The sequence below is a fragment of the Schistocerca cancellata genome, chromosome 2 (assembly GCF_023864275.1).
Source record: "Schistocerca cancellata isolate TAMUIC-IGC-003103 chromosome 2, iqSchCanc2.1, whole genome shotgun sequence".
Classification (NCBI taxonomy): domain Eukaryota; kingdom Metazoa; phylum Arthropoda; class Insecta; order Orthoptera; family Acrididae; genus Schistocerca; species Schistocerca cancellata.
Genome location: NC_064627.1, coordinates 140,534,964 through 140,549,567, shown reverse-complemented (window position 1 = coordinate 140,549,567; position 14,604 = coordinate 140,534,964). Strand labels below are relative to the sequence as shown.

The following is a 14,604-nucleotide window of genomic DNA, read 5'->3' as shown; positions in this document are numbered from 1 at the left end:
CACCCTGTTCACGTCCTACTCCTGGCTTGGGCTACCACTATTTACCACCTCCACAGCAGCCTCCAGACCTCCCCCACATTTCTCCATAGCTGACAAACCCTGTCTCGCAGTCCCCACCCTCAAAATCTCTCACCTACCACTGTTCCTGCTTTGGAGAAATGTTTTTGCCATCAACCCTATCAATCAGATTCAACCAAAGACCAATGTTGAAACCTGCCTGACTCAGTTCACTCTTCAATCCAACTGTGACCTAACCCCACTGCCCCCAGACCCCCCATTGTTAACTTTCCAGAATTGATTAACCTTGATCATTGCATCACCATCATTCCCCGAATCTCTCAACATTAAACCTAACTTTACAGCTGCAGAAAGAACCAGAATGCACTACCTAAAAACTGATCCCGACCTTGTAATCCTATCTACTGACAAGGGCACCACCACTGTCGTTGTGAAACTCAAGAATTATCAGGAGGATTCTGCCAGCTGTCTGATTCATCCACCTAAAAACACAGTGACCCCGCTCAAAAAATCCAGCAAGGTCTCCGGTCTCTCCTCTAATCCTTAGTCCCATTCTAGAACCTCTTCCCGGAGACCATCTCTCTCTCACCCCTACCCCTCCCCACATTCCTACCTTCTACGTCTTTCCTAAAGTCCATAAGCCGAACCACCCAGGACATCCCATTGCAGCCGATTACTGTGGCCCCGCTGAGATAATCTCTGCGCTTGTTGATCAACACCTTCAGCCTATTACCCACAACCTACCCTCCTACATAAAACATACCAAACATTTCCTCCACTGACTCTCCATATGTTCCTGTTCCTTTACCACAGGTTGCCTTGCTTGTCATTATTGATGCCACCTCCCTTTACACACCATACCTAATGCCCGTGGCCTTACCACTATTGAACACTACCTTTCCCAATGCCCAATGGATTCCAAATCGACAACCCTCTTCCTAGTCTCCATAATGAGCTGTATCCTAATCCACAGTTACTTCTCCTTTGAAGGTATACCTACAAACAAATCTGGAGTATGGCAATGGGCACCCGCATGCAAACATCCTATGCCAACTTATTCATGTGCCATCTAGAGGAATGCCTTCTCACCACCCAGAATCCTAAACCTCTCAGCTGGTTCAGATTCGTTGATGATATCTATGCGATTGGGATCCAGGGGGAGGTCACCCTATTCACATTCCTCCGGAACCTCGACACCTTCTCCCCCATTTGCGTCACCTGGTCCTTTTCAACCCAGCAAGCCATCTTCCTTGTTGTTGACCTCCACCTCAAATATTTCTAAATCAGCACCTCTTCCATATCAAAACCTATCAACACTTCAACAGCTGCCACCCATTCCATACCAAGAAGTCCCTTCCATACTGCCTAGCCACCCATGACTGTCGCATCTGTATTGACGAGCAGGCCCTCTCAAAATATACCAAGGGTCTCACTGAGGCCATCACAGACCATAATTACCCTCCCAACCTTTTACAAAAACAGGTGTCCCCTATGCCTTCTCTCTCCAATCACCCATCCACAGAGGAGCATTCCCCTCATGACTCATTACCACCAAGGACTGGGGCAGCTGAACCACATTCTCTGCCAGGGTTTCAGCTACCTCTTGTGCCCTGAAATGAATGTCTAACCCACTATCCTTCCCACCCCTCCCACAGTGGTCTGCTGCCCACTGAACCTACAAAATTTCCTCATCAATCCCTACACAACCCCTTCTCCTAACCCCTAACCCCCTTGCCTCATGACTCATAGCCCTGTGACAGATCTGGCGAAAGACCTGTCCCATACATCCTTCCACCACCACCTACTCCAGTCCGGTCACAAACATCACCTATCCCATCAAAGGCAGCAGGACTACCTGTGAAAGCAGTCATGTGATCTTAAAGTTAAGATTCAACCATTGAGCTTCATTCTATGTGGGCATGGCAACCAACAAGCTATGGCCAAGAAACAGCTAGACCATCCAGTGTCTGAGCATGCCATGACGGGTTCTTTATTTCAATGACTTTTTCACAGATTGTGCCATCTGTACCCATCCCACCAATATCAGCTATTCTGAATTCTGTATGTGGGAACTCTTCCTGCAATATATCCTATGTTCCTGTAACCCTCCTGGCTTCAACCTTTGTTAGTCATTGGCCTTTACCCACCTATCCCCTTTCCTGTTCCCATTCCAGCACTGCACCGCCTTCTATTCCACCAGCACACCCACAATATCTTTACATCTCTCGTTTTTTGCTGCCTCCCACTGTCCATCTAACCTCTCGTCTGCACCTAACTGTCCTACCTTCTCCCCATATCATCCCTGTATGCTCCCACAAGCATCACTTTACTGTTCCCCATCCCCATCCTTATCTGGTATCCCTTTCTGCTGCGGCTTCATCCTTACTTCCACCACCCACATTGCTTCTTCCATCAGGTGCTGCTGCTCACAGTCTGGTCTTGGGCAGCAAGAGACGGTGGTTTTGTGTGTGAGCAGCATTTGCACATGTGTGTGCTCGTGTGTTTTTATTTCTGATGAAGGCCTTCTTGGCCGAAAGCGTAGCTGTTAGACAGGCTTTCTGTTTCACCTGCGACTCGGCATCTCCGCTATAAAGTGAATAGCCACTGTCCTTTTCATAATATTGTGTTTAAACTTGTATATCTAAAAAATATGCAGTTTCAATGATACAGTGCAGTAAAGATTTCATGAAGACGTGTCATTTGCAGTATGGTTTGTTGTGCTGCAGTGGCAGGAAGTCGGATATCAGTACATAAAAATTTTACCAAGAGGGATATTTGTGGCATGTGCGTATGACTGTGACTACTGGAGTACAGAGATGATAGACTTCAGTTGCCAATTAAATGAAATATTTGTGAAATTTATGCTACTGTATGGACTGGCTACTTGATAGAGGTTCCCAATGCAAGACAGCATCACCACCACCAGTGCTGACTTCCGGTTTGCAGCGTTTTAAAGATTATGAGTGCTCCAGTGCCTATGGTTCAACAGGAAGGCATCACTCAATTCAAAGGAACATATAGGTGCAGTTAAATGGATTTTTAGTTCAGTTTTAGTTTCATTCCAGTTCTAACCAGACTGCAAAGTAGTAGTATCCTTTGGAGCCTGTAACTTTTTGGGACACTCGCATATGTTTTGGAATCAGTTAATATGTTTGAATAATGTTCCTCTTACTCACCTTTCAGAATAAATAAAACTCTTTATCAAATAAAACTAGATTTTGATTTCATGTGATCAGTAGTTATATTGAAGAAGAAGAAGAAGAAGAAGAAGAAGAAGAAGAAAGACACAACCAAATACCTTGAACTGTTTCAGGAGTGTTTCAAAATTTTTCCCAATATTCACGTGTGTGAAATGGTACTTGAGTCGTCACCTTCGGCGGCTTGTACATTGCGCAAGAATTTTTAAAAAATAATAAATAAATAAAAATGTGGGTGCCTTACTTACTCCTAAACAGTTACGTGTTAAATTCAGTAACATTTAAGACTATGAAGGCAACTCTACTGCCTGAACTGGTGTTGATTATGCCTGTAGATATGTAGTATTTTGTCAGGGGGTGAAGTTGAAATATAGTTTACTCATTTACAACCTGAGGTGTAACTGCTTAACATGGGTATTGGACAGACTTGTGGAAACTGCTTGCTTTTTGTAGAATTATCTTTCTTGTTTACTGCTATGGTTTATTGTCTTTGCAACCATTGGACATTAGTTAGTTTGCCCTCAATTTCGTATGTGGACAATGGATATGTAACAAGCATCTTATTTGATATTCAGTTTTGGAACTTAAAAGCTTTTCTTCCTTTCACTGTTAATATTGATTCTTTTTATCTAAAGACATTTGAAAAATCTTACAAAGAAAACGCCTGACAAATTCATGATACTTTTTTCTGTTTTTTGCCCAGTATGTAGAATTTTTATGCTATTTAATATGATACTTCTTGTGTGTTTGGTCACACTATCTGAATAATAATTTACCACTCTAGGATATTAAGGGTTTACATTTATTTCTGCCCTTGTCTCTGGAAATTCCTTCCTATATTCTTCTTTAGCTAATCTGTTTATGTTCAGTACTTGGAAATGATGCAATTTACTAGTTAAAAAGGAAACTCATTGGTGATAGGATATGTGATGGGCTTACAATTAAAGTGAGGTAAGGGTGGAAGTACGGCAACATACAGGTCGTGTTGACTGTTATGCTGTTTTGATAACAATCATAAGCTTTTTTATCTGTGATCTTTCTCTGAGTCATGGTGCAAATTGTGTTCAGCTTTTTGTGTGTGTTTCATCACTACAAATTAATAATTGGAACTATCAAGTTTGGGAAAAGGATTGGAAGATACACTGAGTGAGGTTCACATATTAAAATACTTCTTCACTGAAATTAATGTAGACAGTGGTGTAAGATAATGTCAGTAAGAGTTAATCCTCTTACCTTTATCGTGGTGTGTGTACATGATACGCATCAAAGTACTTGTCAGAGACTTGTCAAACAAAAGTTTTCTGAATTTACGTCATATTTAGTTTTTATAATGATTGGGGCATTAAATATGGTGCAAATGTAGGCATCATGCTGTGCTACAAATCAGTCTGTTACCACTTTTGGCATTCACATTTGTTGCCTTCGCCAACTGTCAACAAAGTTCACCTTCCGGCCAAACCTAGAACTTGGGTTATGTTACAGGTTCTATGCTACAGATGTCCCTATCAGGTACTGTCAACTTTCTAGTAATGGTGAAGCACTGCTTGTGGATTAACAGTTCAGAAATCGCAGGTGCAAACATTCTTCCTGTCACAAAGGAAAGGGGGGAGAGGGGAGTGTTACCGTTCCTAATGAGAGCATCATAATAAAAATATTTTTACATTCATTAGATAAGATTAGTACTGTTAAAGAACAATTACAATATAAAGTGAAATAATGTTCTTCCATCTCACAGGTGTGCGTATTTCTCGAATTGGTGCCAAGATCCAAAAACAAGGTTTTTGCACCTATACTCTCGCTATCTGGCAGGAGAAAAGAAGAAACTTGATGATATGAGAGACAGTTTCACTGTTGATCCCAGCCAGAATCAAAATCTTCTTGAACTCGCTGCAGATCTGAAGAAGGATTATCTGAATAGAACCTTAGACGGTTATGGATTGTACCTGTATGGAATAGTTCTGAAGCGACTAGAACTGCTGAAAGAGGCGCTAGACATACTAGTTGAAGCAATTCATAAGGAGCCCTTACACTGGGGAGCATGGTTGGAACTTTCATCATTAATCACCGATAGGAACAAGGTATGGAACATTTTGTGTTTCTAAATTGATTTTTGTATGTTTTATGGAAATGAGTCAGCAGTTGTATACATGTCTAAAACTCTTTGCTTGAGTGTGGTTTCAGTTGCCTGAGACTGCAGTCGTGTGTGTGTGTGTGTGTGTGTGTGTGTGTGTGTGTGTGTTTGTTTGTTTGTTTGTTTGTTTGTTGTTGTTAATGAAGGCCTTAATGGCTGAAATCTGTATTTGTGTCAGTCTTTTTGTTGTGCATATATGCGACTCAGCATCTCCACTATATGGCGAGTAGCAACTTTCCTTTTCATAATATTGTTACTCTTTGCTTGAGAGATTTTTTTCTAAGAATATATAGCAGAAACATTAATACTACAGACATGATTGTAAATATTGTTGTAAGATACATACATTAAACACTTCACAGACTACATACATTAAACAGTTAAAAACAATTGTAAATAAAAAGGAGAGTACTGAGGAACAGCACGTGTGCATCTCTCAGTACGAGCATGGCTAACAATGACAAGCACAAGGGGGATTTAGGGGATGTACTTGATCTGTATACGGCCACCCCTTTCTCTGCACATGCACTTCTCTGAACAAGAGTTGACTTTTTCTTCCCTGCAGTATCTCAGGGCATATATGCCCCTGGACGATCGGGAAGTCACGGAAAAACCCGGGAATTCTTTCATCCAGGAAAAACACAGGAATTTTTCATTGTTTTGGTTGTGAGTTAAATTTCTGTAATTTTGAGTAGTAAGAACTGATACTCCAACAAAAAATTTTACTTTAGCCCACTACAGCAGCAATAAAATGTAAATGAGAGAATAACACCAAAATAAAACTTTAGTTGCAAAGAAAATGCACCATTTGCAACAACAAAGCACGGTGCACACACTAGTATATGCCAACAACCAAATGTGTCAAAGGCTTTGGGACAAAGACTGTGCAATACTTCCTAACAACAAACTGTTTTCAATGAGCATGACATCAGAACTGTTAACATTTCTTATAAGTCAGGGGAAAATATTATGAATGGTGATTTGAGAAGCATTACTTTCAGAGTAAATTTCCTTTTACGCAAGATGATTTATGTTGTGTGTTAGAATGTGCAATAACGAGATGGACGCTGGAGCATTCGTTCTGGCTTTCAAAGATGAGACATTCCCAGAGACAGTAAAAATAGTGGTCTAATGGTGTGACATAAAACCATATGCACCACCTTCTGTTAGCTATTTTAAATGTGTACACTTTGCTCACACGTTGTCAAGCTGTATGAATGACCTAATCTGTGAAGACTGTGACTAATTACTGTACGATAGTTCCCTGTGTGAAAAACTGCTGATCTGTGCCAACTGACAGGAGAGGTATTCTCCTTACTCACAGGCTTGCCAAAAAAAAAAGAAAAGATTATGAAAGCTCTATGACATTTTAATATAATTTAAGGCTCAAGAGAAATATGAATTCTGTACAAATGATGATACATTTTGTGCAAATGCTGAACAAGATACCGTCAACTGCAAAAAAGGGCTCGCTACACAACTCACCCTCCAGTTGGGGGGAAAAAGGGTGTTCTCCACACCAAGGCACACCACAGAGATTGTCACCCAGTGCCCTGACAAGAAAGGACTCTAGTGCAGAGAGCTGTGTCAAACCAGTCTTTGGACATAATACGACAACAACAACATTGTGCGATATGTCTGTCACTTTAGAAAGACTCAGATTTCAGGCCTACTGTCTAATAAAAAAATGAGTGTAGGGAAAGATTTGTAACCAGTATTGAATCCCACACTTCATCCTAACAAATATGTGAAAGTTAAACTGCATTTATTAACACTAGTCATCCTGTAAGATGTCCAGGATATATCAGAATGCCGCCATTCAATCTGATGCCACTAGTGTTGGTGAACAACTAACAATGCACTTCGCTCCAGCCTGGGCATCTGGAAGCTACCCTCCCACATTCTACATCCCTAAAATAAGAGTTTGATTATGAATCCTCAAAATGACCTAAAACACAAATGGGCATTCCGCAATGTCTTGGCAGAATGTCACGACACAGCCCCAGGTCCGAATCTCGTACAGTACCCGATGCTGCGTTAACCCCTCAAGCATGACGCTGCCCTCCACCTGACTGCACCTGCAGCGTGACGTCTGTTGTGCACATCTGTGGGTGCTGTGTTCCTCCCATACTGCAAATGCTATATCTAATGCAGTAATGGAAATAAAATTCTGCAAAAAATTAAGGTGAACACTTAAAACAATAAGGATGAAATAGACGAAATCACTTTAGGCACAAAAAGTTTAATCATGTTATAAAATTAATTGTTTACAAGGTTTTTTGAGAGTGATAAAGTTCAAAGCACGGCACAATACATAATGCTGGGTTTGCAGGGCAGGTTTTGCATCTATACGATGTCTCTCTTCTTTGCTGTTTTGTTGCACACAGCACAGGTCTCCTTAGGCCCACTTTTCCATTTTTTGCTGCTAGATTTTCTTCTGGGAAGTGTCTACCAGTAAGTCGGTTACAGTCACTGACAACATCAGAAGGTCTTCCTTGCTTCTGTTCAATGGCACTTCGGTGGTAATTAGTTATGAGCTCATCTATGAGCTTCACTCTAAATTCTAAATAGTCCTTCTTATTTCCATTCTGACAATAAAATTTGTAAACATTTAAAACAGCCACATTTAACAAATGCTTTAAAAGTTTTTTGTACCAAACCTTGCTTAAGGGATGATTCCAGTAACTGGTCTTTAAAGTCCACTCCCCCCATGTTCTGGTTGTAGTCAGAAACACTAAGTGGGTATCTGGGTCACTTGCACCTTTTACTCTTCTTTGCACATCTACTGTTGATGCACCATGCTTTGTTGTTAGCATTGTAACTTCCCTTTTATCCTTCCATTTCCGAGCCACCAATTTCCCCCTTTTGTGCACCGATGGTCTGTCCTTTCTGTAACTTCCTATTTGCAATATGTGACAGTCCTTTCCTAGAAGTTTTAATTTTTCCTACTGCATCAGTATTCCTGTCCACAAGTCTTTGGAACAAGTCAGAACTGGAATTGAAATTGTCCATATACACAGACCTACCTACATCTAACAAATTTTCACACAAATTTAACACCACCTTTGTTGACTATAGATCATCATCTTTTGTTATTTGACAATTAAGATCAGTATATCTTCCAGTGTACAAAATAAAGTTCCATAAATATCCATTCTTGTCACACAGTTCGAAAAATTTCATCCCAAAGCGTGCTACTTTCAAAGGTATGTACTGCTTCCAAGAGTGTCTCCCTTTCCACAGCAACAAGGATTCGTCAACGCTTTTGTTACGTCCTGGCTCATAAGCTCTCTGAAATCTTGCTTTCAGATGCTTTATTACAGGCGTAATTTTATAAATGGTTTTACTGCCATGTACATTTTGGTGTTGCGTGTTGTCCGCAAAATGTAGAAATCTTGTCCGGAGATGAAATCTTTCTTCACTCATAACATCAGGGAAGAAGGGCGTTTCTAGCATGTTCCTTCTGGTAAAATACATTTTAGCCGATCTTTTACACACAATCCCCATCGGTAAAAATAGAGCTGTCTATTATTTCACTGTCAAAGAACAATTCAAAATAAGCTAATTGCCTTGCATTACCAGGAATTCGGAGTTTCAGCCTACCTTCACCAATACTCTATGTAAATGCAGTAGGTGCAGAAATAGGGTCACATTCCTACCAGTCAGGCAAGACTGCATACTGCACAGTAGATTCATCATCTGACGAATCATCAGAAGACAATGAAAACTCGTCTTCCTGAATATCACTCTCCATCAAAGTTGCAGAACTCCATCTTCCGTCAGCCCAGCCATTGCACACAACCTAAGGAGAATCGTCAAGCACACAAAGACAAAAACATTCGTAACCCACATGAATCACAAATGCTGACTCCCGAACTCCATCAACATGAAGCTAAGGAACATATGGCACTGCTATCTAGTGGCCGTCATTCAAATTGCATTGGCCAGGAGGATAAACGAATGCAAAAAGCGCGGACAGCATATGACATTGCACATGCTGGACAAGCAGACGGCGGTGGACGGCATATGTTGTCACACACGCTTGAGGGGTTAATTACCCCACTTGAACACAAACATGAAATGCTCTTGACCTCTTTAATTGTCTCAGTGATGTGGGTGAATTTCCCTCAAGTGGAATGAAAATGTAATTTATCCCAATAAAGAAAGACCCTCCTGAGATGGACACCTATCACTCTTTCTACTTGATAAATGTTTTATGCGAGTGAATTGGATGAATGATAAACAAATAACTTAATTAGATTCTCAAGACTAAAAGAATTCTGTCCAAATTCCATTGTGGTCTTCAGGAGGACCAGTCTATAAACAGCCACCTAATTTGTCTTTAATTCGTTATCAGAATGGCATTTGCTTGCCACCAACACATCGTTACCTAATGTTATATTGTTTGTGCTCTGTAAGAGTGGGGCTTTAGTGGTGTCCTTGATTTTATCTGGAATTTTTATCTCATATTGCCATTCATGTCCAAGTATGTGTTTCCCACAGTCTTCCTCATATGCAGGAAAACTGTCTCACTTGGCTTTTGCCAAAAGGTATAAATGGACATGTAGAGATTGTGGAGTCTACAGTCTAACCTTCACCGTATGTAGATGATTTCTGCATCTGCTACATATCTTGAAATTTAAGTATCGCAGAATGCCAACTGTAAGAAAGGCATATCTTGGGCCCTCATCCATGACTTTCATTTCACTACTGCCAGAACACGTGGAATGCAGTTCTGCAGTCACAAATTGTCCATCTTTAATAGCATACGGTAGTAGAAACATACTACTAGGTTGGTACAAAAGTTTGCAGTGTTTTTGTTTTGTATGTCAATATTCCTGTTGCTTCGGTTTAGGTATTGATATTTTTTATTTGTAGTTCACTGTAGTATTTGAGTTTACAAATTGTCACGTTGTCTTTTGGAAGCAGTGATTGGAGTTCTGGACACTAGAAAATGGAGTGCAAAGTGCAGAAATTGCAACATTTCAGACATATTCTTCTGTTTGAGTTCAGTGGAAGGGTGACAGCAGCAGAGGCAACCAGTAACATTTGCATCATGCCTGGGGATAATGCCATTGGACAGAGCATGGTGAGAAAATGGTTTTCTCATTTTGAGGAGGATCATTCTAAAAATTTGGCTGTACACATTCAGGAAGACTTCCAGGGTTTGAAGGGTGATGAAGTGTGATCATTCCACCATTGTGTGACATTTGCATTCAGTGGGGAAGGTTCAAAAATTGGGTATATTGGTACCACATGCTCTAAGCCAAAATCACAACAATGAACAGATGGCCATGTATGCATCTTTGCTTGCTCGTTATCAATTGGCTAGTGAACAACACTGACCGTTCCTATCCTATACCATTACTGGTGACAAGAAGTGGTGTCTTTATGCTAACATAAGGAGCAGGCAGCTGCCTATACAAAGATCTGTGTGCATCCATAAAAGAAATTTTATGCATCCTGGGGAACAGCAAATTGCTTCCCTGAGGTGTAAACATATCTGCTGACATTTATCAACAATAGAGATGTCTTGCAGACCCAATCAAAGGACGACGATCAATAAGAATGCGTGAAGTGATGCTACGCAACAATAACGCCTTCCTGCATTCTGCTAGACTGACAAAGACACTGTAGAGAAGTTGAGTTGGGAAGTCCTTCCATACCTACATTATTCACTGAATCTTGCACCCTCAGATTTTCACATCTGCTCTGTATCAAACAATCTTCCAGGAATTTCTTTTCTGGATGAAAATGCACTCCAAACATGGCTCGAACAGTTCTTTGCCTCAAAACCATGTGGTTTCTACAGTTATGGGATCGAAAAGCTACCCCAGTGTTGGCAGATAGTTGTAAATCGTGAGTGGGAATATATTATTGGTGACTAAAGTCTCTGTTACCTGTGTATGTTGTGTTTATTAAACTTATGAAGAAACTCTGAGCTTGTACTTCAACCACATTTGTTGTTGGACTAGTTTCTGATGTTAAGCTAACATGACTTTTCATATGTGCCTGCTGAAACATAAGTGTCAGACAAAATATTGTACTAGAAGCTGCCGTAGCAACTCTTCTTGGAGGCCTAATTACTCCACTCTGCAACTTAATAAAGTTGTCATAGTATCGCACTTGGTCTACAGTTACCTGGCCTATGGATCTGCGGGCCCTTCGGTGCTATGCCTTTTAGATCCAGAACATCACTGTGGGATCAGACTCTCAACTGATGCCTTTCAGAAGAACCCTGCAGATGCCTGTCCTCTGTCTAAAGGCTGTCATCCAAATTATCCCTGTTATCTTCCTGGCCAAAAGCATACGACCACCACAAAAATTACCTCAGTATAGTGTCCTGATATTAGCCAGTCTACAATCCATGGTCTCTGAATTACACGTCAGCTTTCTGAATCTCCTCTTATGAGAAATCTCGTGAACACCCCCTTGAATGGTCCCTTGCCCTCATTGCCATCTAGATCTATCATCCAGGATTTGTCTATTCTATCACAACTATTGTGTTCAATGGTGAACGAATTCCAAAGTTCTGAAATGAATTTACACAGATGGATTTGTGTTGGTGGGCAAATGGGCCGTACCTTCATACGTACGAGAGGCAGCGAACAACACTTCTTGCTACAGGAATGTTTCTTTAGTGGGGATCTGTTAGCCATTAAGCCACAACTCTGAGCAGCTTACTAGCCATAACTCACTGTTACCACCAATATACACTGGAACTGTCATTCAAGAACTTCTCGATGAATTCCAAATCACCAGTTGGCTGATCCTACTACCCTAGAACACTAGTCACGTCGGAATCCTGTGAAATGTACATTTGGCCAAAGAGGCTATCAAAAAGAATGCCCTAGAATTAAAAAGTACTGGGCAAAGATATATGGAGGATTATCCTCCCAACTACTTCTTGCATCATGGAATTGGAAGGGTATGATGCAGTTGCCAATAACACACTGTATACTGTAAGTATATGCTGGGCTACCTCAGGGCTCCAGCCTTTGCAGCATTACTTGTTTTCTGTGCTGCAGGCTTCTACTTCCTCTATACCATTCCCTCTCTGCCTCTCCATCGGATGGTTACCTTGGTGCAGATGCTGCTGCTTGGACCCAGTTTATGATTTGGAACAAGAGTTTCCACTTCCAGCATTGTGTACAATGTTTGATTAAATAAATACATGGTCCCCGTTGTTGAATTTGATGAGCCACCAATTTTCAAATTTCTCCAGAAGTGCAGACCATGCAGGGAAGGTCACCCAATGCCATGTATGCTCCAGCACTGTGCCTTTTTGTCTTCATTTTCACCCTTCCCTTTAATAAGGTGGTACATGCAGAACACAGAACAGTATCCATCCTGTTATGGGGAGGGGGGTTGTCAAGAACCTGCTTGGTGGTAGCCCCTTGATGATGGAGGGATCACACTGTTGGTACCTGAACTGAAAACTCCCCGTGTGTGCCAAGGAGTATGTGCCAGTCATGACGGAGGCACAGGGACCCGGAGCAATGGATTACTGGCCAGATAGCTGTTGCTGAGGCTGGGTGGCACCCACAAGGAGAGCCCACATTTGGAGGGGATGGCACCATGGCTGGTGGCCATATGACTCTATCAGCATCTATGGAAGGAAAGTTCCCCCAGTGGGCTTACCACCCTTTGGTGAGTTCGTGCTTGGTTACCACGGGGCATCTGCCTTTGTAGCGCCTTTTCCCTTCCATGCTGCATGTCTGTCCTTGTGTTATTCGATTTTCCCCTCCCTTGGGGAACATGTATGGCATATTTTTGGGGATGTGTTCTTAATTTTCAGTAGCCTGACAGCAGAACAATACCTCCATTGTTTTTTCCTTCTTTCTGCTGTGGTGTCTAAGGTTCCTCTTTGTTTTTCGTCCCTGTGAGCTGAAGGCTGGCACATGCGACTGACATGTAAAAGGTGACTGAGTAAGGTGGAATTCCCAACTCCAGGCCAGGTAAGGTTTGCAGGTACTCCATGGTACAGGCCTGGACCAGGGAGGGGTGATTGCTTGAGCTATTATCTTCTCATATTGCCAATTGTTCCCTCTGTCAGATGTTCGGGTAATGTGACCTGATGTCAGAACAGTCATTAAGGTGGGTGAGCCCCTATCTGAGGTGCCCCCCCCCCCCCCCCCCCCAGTGGGAATGAGCCCACCATTGGAGATGGTGGCAATCACGAAGAATTTTCTCGCAATGTACCATCACCATCTCGGTCTACATCTATGAAACGCAAACGGAATGAGACTAAAGATTCAAAGACTCTCCCAGCTGCACCCCGTTTTCTTGTGATATCACGTACTGGATGAGGTCAGTCTTTTGCAATGGTTAATCCATTTATTATTCAGAAAAGTGCTGATGCAGTTGTCAACCCTGTAAAATCCTGCTCTCATTTGAGCAATGGCACTTTGCTTTTGAAGACTAATTGTGGTTCTCAAGCACAACTATTGCTTGCAGCTTCATTCCTCCACAGGTATCCTGTTGGTGTTGTGGCCCATCAAACACTGAACTCTTTGTGTGGTCCTAGGCTACTTGATGGTTTGACTGAGTGGAAATCCAAAACTACCGCTCTTATCAGGGCATCACTGCAGTCCGTGGGGGTGATGAAAAAGGTGGATGCATCCTTTGTGCCTACACACTTTTTCTCACCTTCGATAGAGTAGTGCTTCCATCAAAGATCAAAGCCGGCTAAGAAGTCATCGCGGTTCGACATTACATTCCGAACCTGATGAATCGCTACCAGTGTCAATGTTACAACCAAACTCGATTGTCCTGTTTAAGCCCAGCCAAATGCATTACATGGTAGGGATGCTCAGGAGAGTGCTTGTCCACCTCCCTGTCCCCACTATATCAGTTGCAGCGGCGACTATGCAGCCTCATCCTGAGAATGTCCCATGTATCTTGATAAGTGGGCCGTCCAGGAGATCCAGGTGAAGAAAAAGTGCCCTACCCTGTTGCTCAAAAGTTTTTGGCTTGGCGGAAACCCTCCATTTTAAAATCTGTCAATTACAGTACCATTCTCGCTACACCTTGCTCCATGAAGGTCACAGCCATGGAGACTTGCGAACTCAAATTGAGCATCGTGGTTGTAAAATGACCCAGTGTCATGGTTGCATCCCCATTTTCTCCTCCAGCCGTGCAACAGGTCATCAAAGTTTCACCTCCAGCAGGAAAATTACATGCTACACTACAAAAATCTGAATCTTCCTATGCCAACTACAAAGGCTCAAAGAAACTGAACAAAGGCAAACAGTCTTC

General features: G+C 41.9%; 1 protein-coding gene across 5 annotated transcripts in view; it reads left to right on the top strand.

Annotated features, from left to right (window-relative positions):
• The window catches only part of LOC126161418 (cell division cycle protein 23 homolog), a 100,611-nt gene that overhangs the window by 18,916 nt on the left and 67,091 nt on the right, over nt 1-14,604 (top strand). For all 5 annotated transcript variants that reach the window (XM_049917208.1, XM_049917207.1, XM_049917211.1 and 2 more), the window contains one exon: nt 4,951-5,293. In XM_049917208.1, coding sequence (XP_049773165.1) covers nt 4,951-5,293 — 343 coding nt within the window. The remainder of the gene's footprint in view (nt 1-4,950; nt 5,294-14,604) is intronic.